Source organism: Girardinichthys multiradiatus, chromosome 3, assembly GCF_021462225.1.
Source record: "Girardinichthys multiradiatus isolate DD_20200921_A chromosome 3, DD_fGirMul_XY1, whole genome shotgun sequence".
Classification (NCBI taxonomy): domain Eukaryota; kingdom Metazoa; phylum Chordata; class Actinopteri; order Cyprinodontiformes; family Goodeidae; genus Girardinichthys; species Girardinichthys multiradiatus.
The window spans coordinates 36,181,232-36,197,984 of NC_061796.1; the positions used below are offsets into that span (position 1 = coordinate 36,181,232).

Below are 16,753 nucleotides of genomic sequence, written 5' to 3' on the forward strand. Positions count from 1 at the left end.
GGAAATCAAGGTGCCAAAGTCTGGAGGAAGACTGGGGAGAAGGAAATGCCAAAATGCCAGAAGTCCAGTGTCAAGTACCCACAGTCAGTGATGGTCTGGGGTGCCGTGTCAGCTGCTGGTGTTGGTCCACTGTGTTTTATCAAGGGCAGGGTCAATGCAGCTAGCTATCAGGAGATTTTGGAGCACTTCATGCTTCCATCTGCTGAAAAGCTTTATGGAGATGAAGATTTCATTTTTCAGCACGACCTGGCACCTGCTCACAGTGCCAAAACCACTGGTAAATGGTTTACTGACCATGGTATCACTGTGCTCAATTGGCCTGCCAACTCTCCTGACCTGAACCCCATAGAGAATCTGTGGGATATTGTGAAGAGAACGTTGAGAGACTCAAGACCCAACACTCTGGATGAGCTAAAGGCCGCTATCGAAGCATCCTGGGCCTCCATAAGACCTTAGCAGTGCCACAGGCTGATTGCCTCCATGCCACGCCGCATTGAAGCAGTCATTTCTGCCAAAGGATTCCCGACCAAGTATTGAGTGCATAACTGTACATGATTATTTGAAGGTTGATGTTTTTTGTATTAAAAACACTTTTCTTTTATTGGTCGGATGAAATATGCTAATTTTGTGAGATAGAAATTTTGGGTTTTCATGAGCTGTATGCCAAAATTATCCGTATTAAGACAATAAAAGACCTGAAATATTTCAGTTAGTGTGCAATGAATCTAAAATATATGAATGTTAAATTTTCATCATGACATTATGGAAAATAATGAACTTTATCACAATATGCTAATATTTTGAGAAGGACCTGTATTTTGGATTTAACAGGGAGCCAACGAAAAGTAGCTAAAATTTGAGAAATATGATCAGAACTCTTGCAGCAGCATTTTGGATTAGCTCAAGGCTCTAACTGATGTTTTTAGATTCCTCATATGAAAGATCTAGTTGTTGAATCCTTGGTCCAGTTAAAAGCATATTCAAGTGTTAGAATGGCCCACTTAAAGTTCATACCTAAATCCAATTGAGAATCTATGGCAAGACTTTAGAATTGATATTCATCAACTCTTTATTGCCATCTGAGCTTTAACTATTTTCTAAGAGGAATAGGAAAAACCTTTAGTCTAGACGTGCAAAGCTGCACGTCTGCATAGAGACATACCATCAAAGACTACCTGCTGTAATTGTAACAAATGATGGTATTGACTTTGTATTTAGGGGCAGAATACATATGCATCCAACCCCTTTCAGATTTTTATAAACAAAATATAAGAAAAATAATTTAGCATTTCTCCTCTACTTTTAATCACTACTTTGTGTTGATCTCCTCTACTTTTAATCACTACTTTGTGTTGCGTTTACTTCCACATTTACTTTCTTTCCAACATTTTGGTTAGATTTGGACAGAGCATCTAGTTCCCTAAAAATTCTAACTTTCAAGTCAGCTTTATGGTCTAAGGACAAGAACTTGCTGACTTAAATAGCAATAAAAAGGAATTCGACAGACATCCAGGACTTGGAGAAAAACTGACAATCATTCTGCATCTGAGGCCTTGGTAAGTCAATGGCACCCAAATATTCCAAGGATTTACCAAAACATTTTGCTTGGAAAACTGTGGAGGGGCAAACACCTACAGAGAGTGAGAGTGGGAGGTGAGAGAGAGCTCCGTCCAGTGGAGCCAAGGCAAAAATTTATGGTCAGGAAGCGCGATGAACGTATAATTTACGGTTTATGCTCTGCCATTTTCCCTGCCCTCCCTTTGGGTAATGAGAAACGGCTGTTTTGTTGAGAGGCCGATATGTGGTACACCCCCTCCCATCTGGCCATGACACACCATTAATTTTTATTTCTGTCTCTGCTTTTACGACCCCCTACCCAGGCGCCAGCCTTTGGCTGGTGATCCTGTGCATCCTATAACACCATTTGAGCTCTTCCACCTCTCAAGATGGTGTCTTGAAACCAGAGGAAAACCAGGCCTTAATGAGACAGGGCTTTTTTTATTATGATGATGAGACAACAATGTTCAGGGAGATTTCGGGGAGATCCTGCATTCGTTGTTGATTTGATGAAATTCTCCCAAACTGTCATCACTATTAAAACTAAACGTTCTTGTCATATTTATTTTAGTCTGTGAAATCAATAGAAAGATATTGTTTAATATTGTAGAACTACAACCACTTCTAAAATTAGTTTTTGACAATCATACGCGTTTGTTCCATGAAAATCCTCAAACAAGTCAACTGTTAAAACAAGGCAACAAGAAAATAATAAAAGTTTGCAGGGCACAAAATGACAAAAGCAAAAAATAAAAAGACAATGGCTAAACCAGCAGTAGTTTTGTTAGATGATCTATCATTAAAACTAAAAGCAAAATCAAAATGTATTCATTAAAATGTGACTCCATACAAACAGCACCATCTAAACTTTTTGGAATCCATGGTAAAGAGGCGTAAAAAGCCTGAAAAAAATATTTTATTGCGGTAGTGTGATCTCCCACAGAAACAAAATTAAAAAGAAATTCTATTTTTTATTTGATTGATTTCATTCAGCAGGGAATAAATGTTACATAACGAAATAAGTGTTCCTCACTGTGCGTGTAGCAAAATATTCTTGGTTCCTTGTCCAGTCCCTTTTGCCACAGTTTCCATTCTCAGGACTGCCTTACTTGAATGACCTGTTCTGTTGTCTTTCCCATTTTGAAGGGTAGATAAGAGAAATAGGTCTCTGTCATGTTAACAATCAAAGAAAGCAATCATAGATTACTAATTAAAATAGACTTGTATCAACTTAGAAAAGTAAAGCCTGAAATTCTTTCTGTCCACAGTCATCCATCTACAATGACTCTGAAGAAACTTGGAAAACCATTATTTCTCATTGTAAGACATTTTCCCTTGGTGGATAAATGTAGTCATTTTAAAGGTTATATTGTCCTACATTTTTCAGTGTGAGGTTTTGCAACTTTTTAAACATCTTTGCCGAGGTTGGAGACTAAATCCTTTGCTCCAAATTAGCATTAATTTTATTGCAGTTCCAGAGAGCTAATCCAATGAAGATAACTAAATACATTAAACAGCTTCTATCTAATTTAAGTCGTTCAAACCACACATCTACTTTGATTGACCAAAATGTTCTCTTTTCCATTTTGAAGAGTGAAAACTAAATGGCTTCTGTGTTATGGCATACCTATGGAAACAGGGCATCGTGGATTACTAACTAAACATTTCTAGAAATTCTGATCAATTTTGAAAAAGTAAAGAAAGACACCAAAAATCGAATCATCAGCTACACTGATCACATTGGGAGTTTTCGGAGCGTCATTCACCTGTGGTTTTCTATTTCTTAAATATGAATAGAAATGATTATGTTAAGCCTTTTCATCCATGTTTAACATGGTTCCAGTAACTCCAGAAGTTTAGTGTTTACATTGGTTTTTATCTGTCATTCTGCATCAGACTGAAAAGGTATTTTAAAGTTGTTCAAACTAAAGTAATTGGCCATAGCCCACCAAGAAATTCACAAATATATAAAAAATACCGAGCAAAAATCAGCAATCAGCTATGGTATGTATTTAAGGAGCAATTTGTTACTTGTAAAAAGAGTAATTATAAGACAAATGCACATTATACAAGCAAAACGAGTGTATGACTGATGCATCACCCCCGTCATCTGTATTTTATTCAGGCTTTTACAAAAAAAAGCTATACATGATGATACTAATACTGATAAACACATCTTGACATATTATGTATCACAATCCATAGTATCAAAGAATGAATAAAGTACCATGTAACATCGTTAGATATCTTAAGATACATCTACAGATATCTTATATTAAAGACCACAAGCTTTCTGTGTATGCAATGTAAAGCCAGTTTTTTTTTTTAAGATTTGTAAAATGCTGTGATTGTTCCGGAATATGAGTAGCAGGAAAACATTACAGTTGTGCAAAATCCTTAGACCATGTTACAAACATGGTGGTTTATTACAGAACAGCTCATTTGACAGATAGTGTAATGATAAGTGTGGTTCTTATATATTAATATGCATTGACATGTCCTTCCATTTGTTTTTCAGACTTTGTTCCTTCAGTCTGAGACGAGTAGTAAAACTAACCGTATGTGCAAATATTGACTACTCATGTACACACAGCAAAGATCTGTTGACCACTTAAATCCGTGCATATATGCATATAAAGTACGCAAACACGAATACTTCAGGTAGGTTTAAACACACACAAATGCACTTGTACACAATTGCTACTTAGTATCATGCAAATATTAATTTTTGTGCAGATATTCTTTTTTCCGATAAAATATTTCATTTAAAACAACCAGAAAGCAATGATATTGCATTTTTTCTTTAGAAGCCACAGAAGGATATGAAGATTACGATTGATTATTCTAAACTTGTTTTTGTACCAGACGCCCTAAAATTTATTCACCGAAGACTTTTCATCCTCAGTAGCCATAAATCATTTCCAGTGACTTCGTTTTTGTTTCAACTCCCCACCGACCATACCGCAACTTGTGACTGTTCATTGTCTCCACATCACGCATTGTGACATTTGAGGAACTCCATCTGCCTCCTCCCCAAAATGCAAAAAACAAATGAAACACAGAGATTAAAGTCAACCTGGAATTTCCACACTTCATCAGCCTAAAAGATTTTATCTCCATAAAGAATCAAGCTTTCTTGTTTAATGTTGCGTTTAGAAAAGAGAGATCTGTCCAATTGTTTAATATGGTCTGTTTATGACACAAACCAAATGCAACCACAGTTTGCAAAGTGGCTTCGCTATCCAACTGTGAGTCTAACTGGAAACCAGCAAGGCTGTCAGGATATTTTTTTTTAAAAAAAGCTTCAGAAAACCTTTTTGTCGAAGCAGTCCTCCAGTTCTCATTGCATCTTCTACAATGCAGCATAGCAGCAGTAACTCTTTCCTTCTGCAGTCATCTCTGTGTGTTTTCTGGTGCTGTTGGGTGAGGTACTATCTCAGTTTTTCTTCCGGCCTCACCCAGCAGGCCTCAGAGTTTAGGTGACAGCACTGGTTGTGACTGTGGGAGCAGTGGTGGTCCTGCTCTGGCCTTTCCTCCGCTTCGCCCCTCCACCTTCTCCTTTGCCCTCTCGTCCTCTCCCACGTGCATTTTCCCTCCTGTTTGTATCATCCTGCCTGTCGCCCTTATTCGTTCTCTCTGAAATGACAATGCACAGACAACATGATTAAAATGTCTGCTTTTCAAAGAGAGTCTTGAAAGGGTATTATCATCATCCCATGTTTTGTGGACAAATTGCCTTCTTGTCTCAGCAAAACAAAAATGTCAATTGTTGAGGAAGCTAAATATGGGGTGCATTGAAATGGCCATTTGATATAAAAAGTCTATGCAACCCTGTTAAAATGACAGGAATTTGTAAACGAATGAGTTTACAACCAATAGTTTTCTATCTGTCCGTCCGTCCGAAAGTTGTTTGTTTTTTGCATTGTTCACTCGAACAGACCTTTTTGTTTTTCATTTGACTTATAATGAATATCTGGCACAATAAAGGAGGTAAAGGTTTAGACATTATTCATCTTGGTCTCTTGTTATATATTTTCAAAACTTGACATTCAAAAGGACTGCGGGTGTTTTCTATACATACCTTTTCAGTTCAGAATAAGGAAAACATGTGGAATGGGAAGAAACTTGTGCCATCAGAAACTGAATTTGAATTTCTCAGACTGAATCTGTATTTGTGTAATTTGAAATTAAATGCATTGATTTTAAACTGAATTTAATGGTTTGAAACTGAATTTAATGGTTTGAAACTGAATTAATTTGCATTGAAAATGTATTTCGTTGTTTTGAAAATTCAGTTTGACTACTTTCACTTTCAGTTCTAAAATTCAGTTTTTTGTTTCACACATCCGGGTCCTTGAGGATAGCCTTAGACTAATCAAACACAGATTCATCGATTTACGTTTTACATCAGGTTAAACTTCCTTTACGGCATTTTGAGCTGGAGCAGTACAGCATACATGAGCTTAGCGGATGTCCATCACCAAGTCAAATGAACATCTATAAGAAATCATGTAAACAAATGATGGTCGAACAGCAACTCTTATGCTACCTGTAGCTATTAGCTAAACATGCCAGATCAGCATGATGCGGCCGGTCTTACGTCGGTCTGCGTTTCCCCTTCCTTTACCTCAGCGTAATTTATGTTGCCTAGCAACAGTGATAGCGTGAAGCACAGAGTTGTGAAGTCGAACAAATGGAGCCCTAATGGCTTATTTTCTTGTTTTATAATCTTGTTCATTATTCAGCCATTTAAATTGTTAAAGTTTTGTGTTCATAGATAAAAAAAATATAAAAATCTATTTGTAAAAATGTATCAGTTTATTTGTACAGCATAAAAATAAAAGAACCAAACATCAACATTAGATATCATCTGACTGAAATATATCTGTGTTTAACTTCCATTCATTGGGGAAACCCAGCAGGAGCTTGAAAACAACGTGCCGGGAGTCAGCTGTTCTCTCGGGGTTCATCGGACCTCAACCCCCTGGTCAGCTGTGCGCTGGCGAGGCGAGCCGGCTGTGAGTCCGGTGTCAGGGCAGCAGAAGCGGACGTCTCCGAACACATCGGAGCATGTGTGGAATTAAGCGAAATCTTGATAAACCGAGCAGATATTTCAGGTTTACACAGCTACATTCTAGCCTAAAAACAAGTTCATTTTGTTTCACAGAAAGCGCAATATATCCAACTTTGTTCACAGCTTTTCCCTCTCCTCCAGGCTTTGCTACTTCCGTTAGCGCAATCTACTTTGACCCGCAATGAATTATGGGATAGGGTGGCCGACGAAGGATACACCGGACCCATCCTTCATATCTGGGGAAAAGGAGGACGCATTTCTCGGTCCTATTTGGAGGAGCCTGCGAGGCTGTAGACTTCATTGACGTAATCGGCCAAATGCAGCCCCTCAATTTGGACACAGCAATAGTGAACGACATCCGTGAATCGGTGAATCTGTGTTTGATTAATCTGTGGCTTCAAGGACCCGGATGTGTGACACAAAAAACTGAATTTTAGAACTGAAATTGAATTTTAGTACTGAAAGTAATAGTAGTGAAACGGAATTTTCAACAAAATACATTTTCAGAGCAAATGAATTCAGTTTCAAACCATTACATTCAGTTTCAATTAAGTGAAATTAATTTCAAACCAATGCATTTAATTTAAAATTACACAAATACAGATTCAGTTTGAGAAATTCAAATTCAATTTCTGATGGCACAAGTTTCTTCCCATATGTGAACATATTGTAGTGTTTATAATCTCTAAACTCGATGTAAAAGTTGAACAACTTTCCCTTATATGGAGGAATCTAAATCACACATTTATAGAAGAATCCGGTGATTTTTATACATTTTCAAGATTACAAATGTCTTCAGAATAACCAACGATAATTACACTAATTCAGCTAATGATTATTAAGAAAACATATTGATAATAAACATAATCAGAGGTGAAATCTATTAACCAAACTAATATCTATTTACTAATTATTTTAATTAATTAAGCAAAATAAATCTAAACAACAAAGATACTATTACTGATTCTACTCTACAACTACTACAGGCTAAAACGTTTACAACGATGAGACTGAATGTCTAAAATACATTTAAACTGAATAAAGTATAAGATTTATGAAGAGTTTAATGGCTTCTCTTGACATTTTCTTTTCTCTGGGAGAGGAGTCACCAAAAGGAGCTGATCAACTAAATTCTGCGATAAATTAAACAGCGAAAATAATTTTTTTTTTAAACACCTTCAGACCACAGAGAGACCATAAATGCCAACAAACTATTAATGGAAGATCATAGTCGGGCGTACTTTGAGCAGCATGGACTCTGCGCGCACTGTCCGGGGCTTCATAGTCGAGCATACCAATTTCCTATATTTCTGGAGACAAATTCCTACATTTCTCACACTTTCTGCCATGACCACATCGGAAGTGGAGAGAGAACTAACTTGCCATGTGGCTTTGAAAAAAGAAAAAGAAAAGAAGGTAGTGTTAAAGGCCATTAAACCACATTAGGGATGAAGAATAGGAATACACCAGAGTATCCGTGACGCTGTGCATACTTGTGACCCACTGCTCGGGGCAGTGCGTCACATATAAAACAGTTCGATGTGGAGACTTTTTCCCGTCGAGTAGTTTATTGTGTGGCACCTCGTAAAAATTAAGCTTTATGCGGACATGTCCGGTAGACGTCCACTTTGAGTCCGTTCGGAGTGAAGTACGCGCGAATGTGTTTTGGCCTTTACTGTGAACAAAATATATCATGACTGGGGCTGTTTTCACATTTAAAGTTGTAAACATTCTGTTTAATTAAAACACAGGGACACATGGTCAGATTTTAATACTTTACCAATCTTTAAAGTTATTCCACATATGGATCATTTTCAAGCCAATGACATATATATTGTCAGACATTCAGAGAAGATGTCCCTTGAGCTTTACACCTGCAGAAGTCACAAAAGCATTCATTGTCTGGGGATTTTGGGACACCAGCAGTGTGGAAGAAGAGCTTAACTTATTATGACTGGGCCTATGAACTGTGGAGACTATTTTGAAGGGACTTGGAAGAAAGGACTTTGTGTAGGTGAAAGGTCAAATCTGATATGTTTGTGTGCACTAAAATAGTGATATATGAACTTTGAATGGATGTGTGCAGCCAATTCAATATTACAAAAACATCATGCATTAGCTCATTTAAAGTAAACTGTAGCAAACTTTATAATTTCAGAGTGGTTTTACCTCTGTTGCTGATAGATGTAATATCAACACTGTTTTGAATAAATTGGCTTGGCTCTTATGATTTAGTTTTAGGACCAAAATAAGTAGTTTCTTTTAGGGAAGGGGTTGAATATTCTTACGGCAGGCAACGTATGGCATAGTGACAATAGAATGGTGACATTGTGGGCAATTTCAGAAAAGTTTTCTATGTTTTAATTGTTTAGACAAAATGCTTCCCATTCTTGTATCAACAGAAGAGCAAAATTGCAACTGTACCATCTAACAAAAACCAGCGGCATTGCAGGATATTTATAATGGAAGCTACTACTGTACTTGCAATTTTTAAAGCAACATCTTCAGAAACACAAATACTGAATAATTGTGACACTTCAGTCTAAAAAAACATATGTTCTTTGTTGGATGTTTTTAAACATTTACTGTTCAATTACTATAAATTTTTAATCCTCTATCAAAAGTGAGGCGTCGAAGCTAAATCAGCCTTCCTGCATGCTTTTGAAGATTAGACTTGGAAAAAAAAACAGCCAATGGTTCAAATTGTTGTATCATATGTAGCCAGGAACTTTTATATTTGTAAATAAAATAAGGTTTAATTTGTCAGATAAACAACTTATTTGCAGCAGTGATCATCTCCAAACTTGTGCACCACTACTGTACAACCACATTCCTGCAGGAACAAACCCAACTCTGAATGCTATATATTTGCCGACAGTCGCAGAAAGTTAAAACTATCGTCTCTTTAACATCAACAAGGTAAAACTTTTATAGCAACGGATCAACATTAGCAAAGAACTCGAAGCCCAGCTGTCCTAAAGCACATGGGACCGATCTGGCAGTGGTCTCTTAGTTTGTTTAATTTGAATTTCAACAGCTACTCACTCCTCTGTCCCACTTGACACACTAAAACCGTCTACGCCCTCCTCTCTGCTTTAGCTCTTGTACACACCTGTCACGAATTTTAAGGGCATAATTGCACCCTAAATACAAAAACTTCCCACATTTTGGTTAATTTTCATACATCTTCAGTTCAGAAATGATTTAAGCTGATGATTTTGAAGGCTTATAAGAGCACTGTGGATAGTGAAGTAGCAATTTTCTGTTCAAAGTCACTTAAAAATCACTTTTGCCTTAATAAGATGAACATTGTCAAGGGCCCAGGGATTGGCCAGTGACAACTTAAACAGTAGTCACAAAGTGAAAAACAGACATTAACATTGAACAGCCGCTGAATCACATTTGATTGTTCTGTCGTTACATGGTTAGTTAATGGAGACTGACTGATTCAAAATATGTGCGGTCTCTTTAGAGCCTCAAAAGTGACAATGGGTAAACAAAACCTATCGCCACCGTACTGATTTGTCACGCAATTGGTTGCAGTCTAAACTGAAAGAAAAATAGTCCAAATGTAGATATGCAATATTTAAACACCATAAAATCTACAGGTACATCTAAAAAAAATCTGAATATCATAAAAACGTTTTTAAAAACAATTTGTCACTCATTTCAGAAATTGAATATTACATAAATTCACTGTATATAGAGTGAAACTTCTCAAGCCTTTATTTCTGAAACCCAGAATTAAGTGTTTTACAAAATTTGAATGTTACATAGGAATAAATAAAATATTTTTAAACAGATATGTCAGGCTTCTGAAAAATGTTCATTTCAATTCTTAGTTGGGTGTGGAATGAAAGTGATCAGCCTGTGGTTCTGCTGAGGTGTAATGGAAGCCCAGGTTGCTTTGATAGCAGTCTTCAGGTCATCTACATTGTTGGGTCTGCTGTCTCTCATCTTCCTCTTAACACCCCACAGATTCTCTAAGGGCTTTAGGTCGGCGAGATTGCTGATCCAGTCAAGCACAGTAACACCATAGTCATTGAACCAGCTTGTGGTACCTTTAGCAGTGTGGGCAGCTGCCAAGTCCTGTTGTAAAATAAAATCAGTGTCTCCATAAAGCTTTTCAGCAGAAGGAATCATAAAGTGGACCGACACCAGCAGATGACATGGCACCCCAAATCATTACTGACTGTGGTAATTTTACACTGGACTTCAAGCAACATGGATTCTGTCCTCCTCCACTCTTTCAGCAGACTCTGGGACCTTGATTACTAAATGAAATGCAAAGTTTACTTTTAGCTGAAAAGAGGACTTTGGTCCACTGAGCAACAATTTAGTCTCTGGTTCAATAGTGGTTATTCTTGTTGCTGGTGCACCTTAACCTACCACACTTTTTCCTTTCACTTAACTTTTTTATGAATATGCATGGTAAAAACACTCGGTGAACAGCCAGATTCTTTGGCAATGAACTTTTGTGGCTTACCCTCCTTGTGGAGGCTGTCAAGGACTGTATTCTTAACATCTGTCAAGCCAGCAGTTTTATCCATGATTGGGTTGGCCATAATCTGGTTATTACATAACATTTATAAAATACTTTTTTAAAATCTGTGTTATGAAATAGTCCAATTTTCTGAGACACAAAATTTGGGGTTTTCATTATCTGTAATCCATAATCATCAAAATTACAAGAAATAAAGACATGACATAGTTCACTCTATGTGTAATGAATCTATACAATATTTGACTTTCACGCTCTAAAATGAGTGACAAAAAATTTAGAATTTGTTTCTGATATTCTAATTCTTTGAGATGTACCTGTTGATGTTATTTATACCATGTTTAAAATGGAAAGGTCTGTATCGTCTCTACAGCTATCAAACCCTTTGTTGAGAAGCTTTTTGCAAGTTTCCACTGGTATATTTAATAAAATGTTCTTAAAAATCCTGTGTTCTGTTCACAAATAAATAGCTGCTTAATGCCCCTGTAAAATAATAAATTATTTAACACATATTAGCAAATGTGATTTTTTTTTTCTCTCATTATTACGCTCTACTTTTGCATTTTGGAATGTACAAAAAACTGTTAATGAGGTATAATCATGTGTTGTAAAGAACATGCATTGTAATTCTGTTTACCTAGGTTTTATTTATAGATGCTTCTGTCCCATTTCCTTTGTAGATTTCAGTAAGTTTCAGGTTGTTATCTATAGCTATAACACAGAAACCAGAATCGGCTAAACTCTGTATTGGCAGAGTCAGAGTTGAGAAATTGGCCACAAAATCTAAGATCCTTGTATCTCTGCCACTGACCCAGAAAAACACCACAGCTGGTGTACTCCCAACTAAAAACTAGAAGAATCTGAGCCACACCACAAGCAACAACACATTTGTTTAAAATACAAAAACTGCAAAACACTACTAAACACTCATTTTCTGAACTGGCAAAGATTCTGTAAGAAATGCTAATCATTGCATCAATATACTGAGCCATTAAAACAAAGTATAAAGGGTTGAAATTAAACATGGTGAACAACAGTGGAGCATGTCTGAAGAATTGTCAAAAATATTTCAAAAACATGAGCAGATGCACTCAATGTGTAAGGACTTAATTACTCCTCTAACAAATCACTGATGGGGCCAAGAGACTGGGACTCCATCAGTTTATGACAGCTCTGATTGCACCTCCTCTCCATCCAAGCTAAACAGTTTTGCTTGACAAATGCAGCACACATAGCAATTCTTTTCGCGTGAGACTTTTTTTTGTGGAGCTTCAGGAATGAAATCACAGCCAAATTAACACAAAACATGAGTTCTGCAGACCACTAAATCACTAATGTTATACAAGATCTGCCCCGTGTTTTATATAGCCTGCCTGCCAGCCGGCTCCCACTGATGAATACACAGCTGTACTCTTTTACCCACATGCATTTGTTTACTGGAGTCACAGTGCCATCACCCATGAATTATCCTGCAGATGAAAGTCGTCGCAGATAAAAGTCGTCCCAGTCCATTTTAGTAGAGGGTTAGCAAATGAAAAACTGAGAAAAAAGCTCCTTAACATTAACAGTAAGTTATTACGTATTCCACAAAGCTTCAATGATGTAACATTTGTCACATGAAGCCTCCTGTATCATTTCTTTTTATTATAAGCTACAGAGGTTTACAATTATTTTACCGCTAATTTTATTTTTGAACTCAAAGTTGAAGGTTTTTCCAAGATGCAGTCTTCTTCTCATTTTTGATATCTTGTAGTTAAAATCCAACGAAGAGCCAGCTTCTCGATGAACAACTTCAATCCTTCATCCACGCAGATCTGTAGGGGACACTGTCAGATCATGTTCTGTTGTTTAGATCCAGAACCCGAGAGGAACTTTCCAAGTTTAGAGAAAGGTAACATAATATGCAAGCCCTCCACATGTTTACTCACATACAGTATATCGGGGCAGGCCATCAGTTACATGTTGAAACATCTGTACTGCTGCCAGCGTTGTGCAAATGTTGTTAGCCAACATTGCTGCTGTGGCCAAAATCCCCTAAGCGTACCACCGTCCAATAAAGACTTGAAAGTTCTCTTTGCCCTTGCAAATAACTTAACTATTCTAGTCCTTGTGAAAATTGATACATTATGTAAAAGAAACTGACATATGGTAGCATTTAGAGAGAATGATTAGCTAATAACCCACGAATTACCATTAATTCTATTGCAATTAAAGGGGTCTAATCCAATTAAATTAAACAAGGTAACAGCTACTGAAGTGCACTGAACAAGCCTTTGCCCCCTTCAAGATTTTTCTGTTTTACTTTTTGTTACAAGTTTTTTAGATCATTAAACAAATGTTACTGAGCCCGAGAAAACACAAAAAAACTAGTTTCAAATGAGTTCATTTATTAAAGGGGGGGAAAACCATCCAAACCAACTTGGCCGTTTGTGAAAAAGTTATTCTCCCCTTTGTTAAATCACAATTTAAATGTGAAGAAGTAAATTAGCTGTGTTCATTTTTGGTGGCCAGACTTCACCTAAAATATACCTGTTGAACAACATGAAGTGAGTTAAAATATCTCAAAAGCAACACTTCATGCCTCAACCTAAATAAACTTTAGAAAGGCTGACAAACAAAGTCGTTTATCAGTCTGGTAAGATTTATAAAGCTATTTCTCAGGCTCTGGGACTCCAGCAAAACAGTGAGAGCCAGGAACAGTGGTAAACCTTCCCAGGAATGACTGGCCTAGCAATATTACGCTAAGAACAAATTTGAAACCCATGGCAAAAAACCACTGCTGATCAAATAGAGCATAAAAGGCCCGTCTCACATTTTCTTGAGAAATAAAAAACATCTTGAACACCTTTGTGAAAATATTCAGTGGACTGATGAGACAAAAGTGGAACTTCTTGAAAGATATGCGCTGCATTACATCTGGTGTAAGGCTGACACAGCATTTCAGAAAAAGAACATTATACAGCCAAACACAAGGGTGATAGTGTGATGGTCTGGGGTTTGCTTTGATGCTTCAGGACCTGCATGTTTTGCTATACCTACCATTTATTTTGCTCTTTACAAGAAAACCCAGAATGAAAGTGTCTGATCACCAGTGAGCCAAAGCTCAAGCACGCTTGAGTTAGGCAGCAGAAGAATGATTTCAAGCACAACAGGAAGTCCACCTTTGAGTGGCCTAAAATAATCAAAATGAAGATTTTGGAGTGGCCCAGTCAAGTCTGGAGTTAAATCCAGAAGAGATGCTGTGAAATAACCTTAAACAGGCAATTCATCCTCGGAAACCCTCCAGTGTGGCAACATTTCCTCCAGAGGATTAAAAGACTCATTATCAGTTATCACAAACACTTGGTTCAGTTCTTAATGCCAGGGGTTAATCTGGATAGCGTTTTTCCTTTATTAAATAATCATTTGCAAACTGGATTTTGTATTTACTCGGCTTATATTTGGCTGATATTTAGTTATCTTCCTTGGACCACCCAAGGAATAGGTATGATGAAAAAACAAAAACAGGAGAAATCCGTTCTCTTTAATAGCATTGTACATTTTCTATAATTTTGTATGTTTTATCACTTGTGGATGCCTTTTATTTTCTTTGCCTCAAATGAGTGGAAACATAGGAGTTTTCCTGCACTTTTCATTCAACTTACAGTGGATTTTTTTCTGCTAGAGGCGTTGTTTATTGGCCTCAGTGAACTCAGTGAACAAGGCAAAGAGCGACTAATAAAACATTGTGAAAGCAGATAATGGCCACTAAGCCATGAGAATGACAGTTAACCTGCTGGAGAGTAAGCAGCTGTGTGGAGCCATGAAAACCTCTCGCTTCAAGGGTTTTCAAAAACAAACAGCTCTTTCTCTAGCGTTTCAGATCCCGATCCAGCTCAGCAATGCGTCCTGTCCGCCCTTCATCTGTTCAGCTGGTGGACTGAGTTTATTGTTTGTATGTGTTAATCTCGAGAGAATCTGTTACCTTCTGTGTCCTCTGCCAAACCAAGCCCAACCAACATGCTGTGGGTCAAAGACTCCGATGAACATTCTGATCTTTGAGATGTGAGTTATGAGTCTTTGGATGCCTTTTTAAAGAATACTCTGCCTTTTATTTGCTCATATGTCTGAGGGAAGCAAAAACTTGCTACATTTTATTTGGCAGTCTCATTTGTGAATCAGCTTTTTTGGATGTGTTTTTTACCTCTTGCACAAGGCGTCTTGGTCACAACACACTTCCTCCTTTCTGTCTCTGGAGCACAGGTCTGTGAGGGCACATAAGTAGGGGAGGTGTCCACACTGTGAATCTGGGGAAGGGGTAAACGAACCCGGGTTTGTGAGCCCTTCTTAAATCCACATGTCTTGTTCTTCTTCATGCAGGAACTCCACTGGCTCCACTCTCCCAGTTCACACTCTGAAGCATGATGACCTGAGACAAAATATATATATATTTATATTCAAACGACTTATGGGCTGAGTGAATGGCCTACAATTTCAGCATCTCACATTTGCGCCATATTTTCTGTGTGCTTTTCACACCTCAGTAGGTTTGACTCAGGATAATGAGCTTAGGGAGTCTGCACATCTGAAAACAATTTGTGATTTGTAGATGGATTGAAGGCAGGGGAGCAACACGTTTACGTAGTTGCTAAGAAACTGAAAATGTGTTGTCTTTAAGCAGACTCTGCATGTGAAAGAAGAGCCAGTTTAACTGAGTAATATTGTGCCTTGCAAAAGTATTCATACCTTTGGAGCATTTAAAAATTTATTGGACGACTACGTGAGAGAGCAACACAAAGTAGTGCATAACTTTGAAGTTAAAGGAGAATTCTAAATGAAAATTTGAAACATGCAGTGCAACCGATTGTCTTCACCTAATTGCTAAATTGTAATAATATGTGAATTTAAATAAATAGTATACTATGATTTCACTTCTTATGGAGCATTGTCCCATGTGAAAAGATAATGGAGTATGGCACAACTGTTAACCTACAAAAACATGGCTGTGAGAACATTGATCAGAGAATCAGCCAAGAGGCCACAACTAATGTGCGAGAATCTAATGACAAAACATCTATTATTTATGCACTCCACAAATCTGACTTGTATGAAAGAGAGGGAAGAAGAAAGCCATAATTGAAAGAAAGCTAAAAGCGGTCCCAATTGAACTTTGCACCCAACACCATTGTGATGGCAGCATCATGCTGTGGGGATGCTTTTCTTATCAGCAGGGACAGAGATGCTGGTCTAAGTTTATGGGAAGATGGATGGAGCTAAATTCAGAGCAATCCTGGAAGAGGTGCTGTTGGAGGCTACGAAACAGCTGAGCGGAGGTTCACCTTCAAACCACCTTGAACATACAGCCAGAGCTACTACAGAATGTTTTTTTTTAAATCATATTCATACATTAGGATGACCCAGTCAATGTTCAGAACCAAAATCTAACCAATAATCTGTGCCAAGAATAAAAACTTGCTGTTCACAGACACTCTTCATCCAATCTGACTGAACTGGAAAAGAAAAATGGGCAAAAGTTCTATTTTTAGTTGTACAAAGCTGAAAGAGACATGCACAAAAAGTATTGCTGGTGTAACTGTAGCAAAATGTGGTTCAAAAGAGTATTTTAACAGGTAGATTGAATT

At 37.4% G+C, this 16,753-nt stretch overlaps 1 protein-coding gene across 3 annotated transcripts in view; it reads right to left on the reverse strand.

The window, feature by feature from the left end:
- Positions 1 to 3,643: 3,643 nt before the first annotated feature.
- The window catches only part of rspo1 (R-spondin 1), a 37,310-nt gene continuing 24,200 nt past the window's right edge, over positions 3,644 to 16,753 (reverse strand). For all 3 annotated transcript variants that reach the window (XM_047357702.1, XM_047357689.1, XM_047357698.1), the window contains 2 exons: positions 15,316 to 15,540; positions 3,644 to 5,193 (listed from right to left, as the gene is read on the reverse strand). In XM_047357702.1, coding sequence (XP_047213658.1) covers positions 5,033 to 5,193; positions 15,316 to 15,540 — 386 coding nt within the window. In that variant the 3' untranslated portion in view covers positions 3,644 to 5,032. The remainder of the gene's footprint in view (positions 5,194 to 15,315; positions 15,541 to 16,753) is intronic.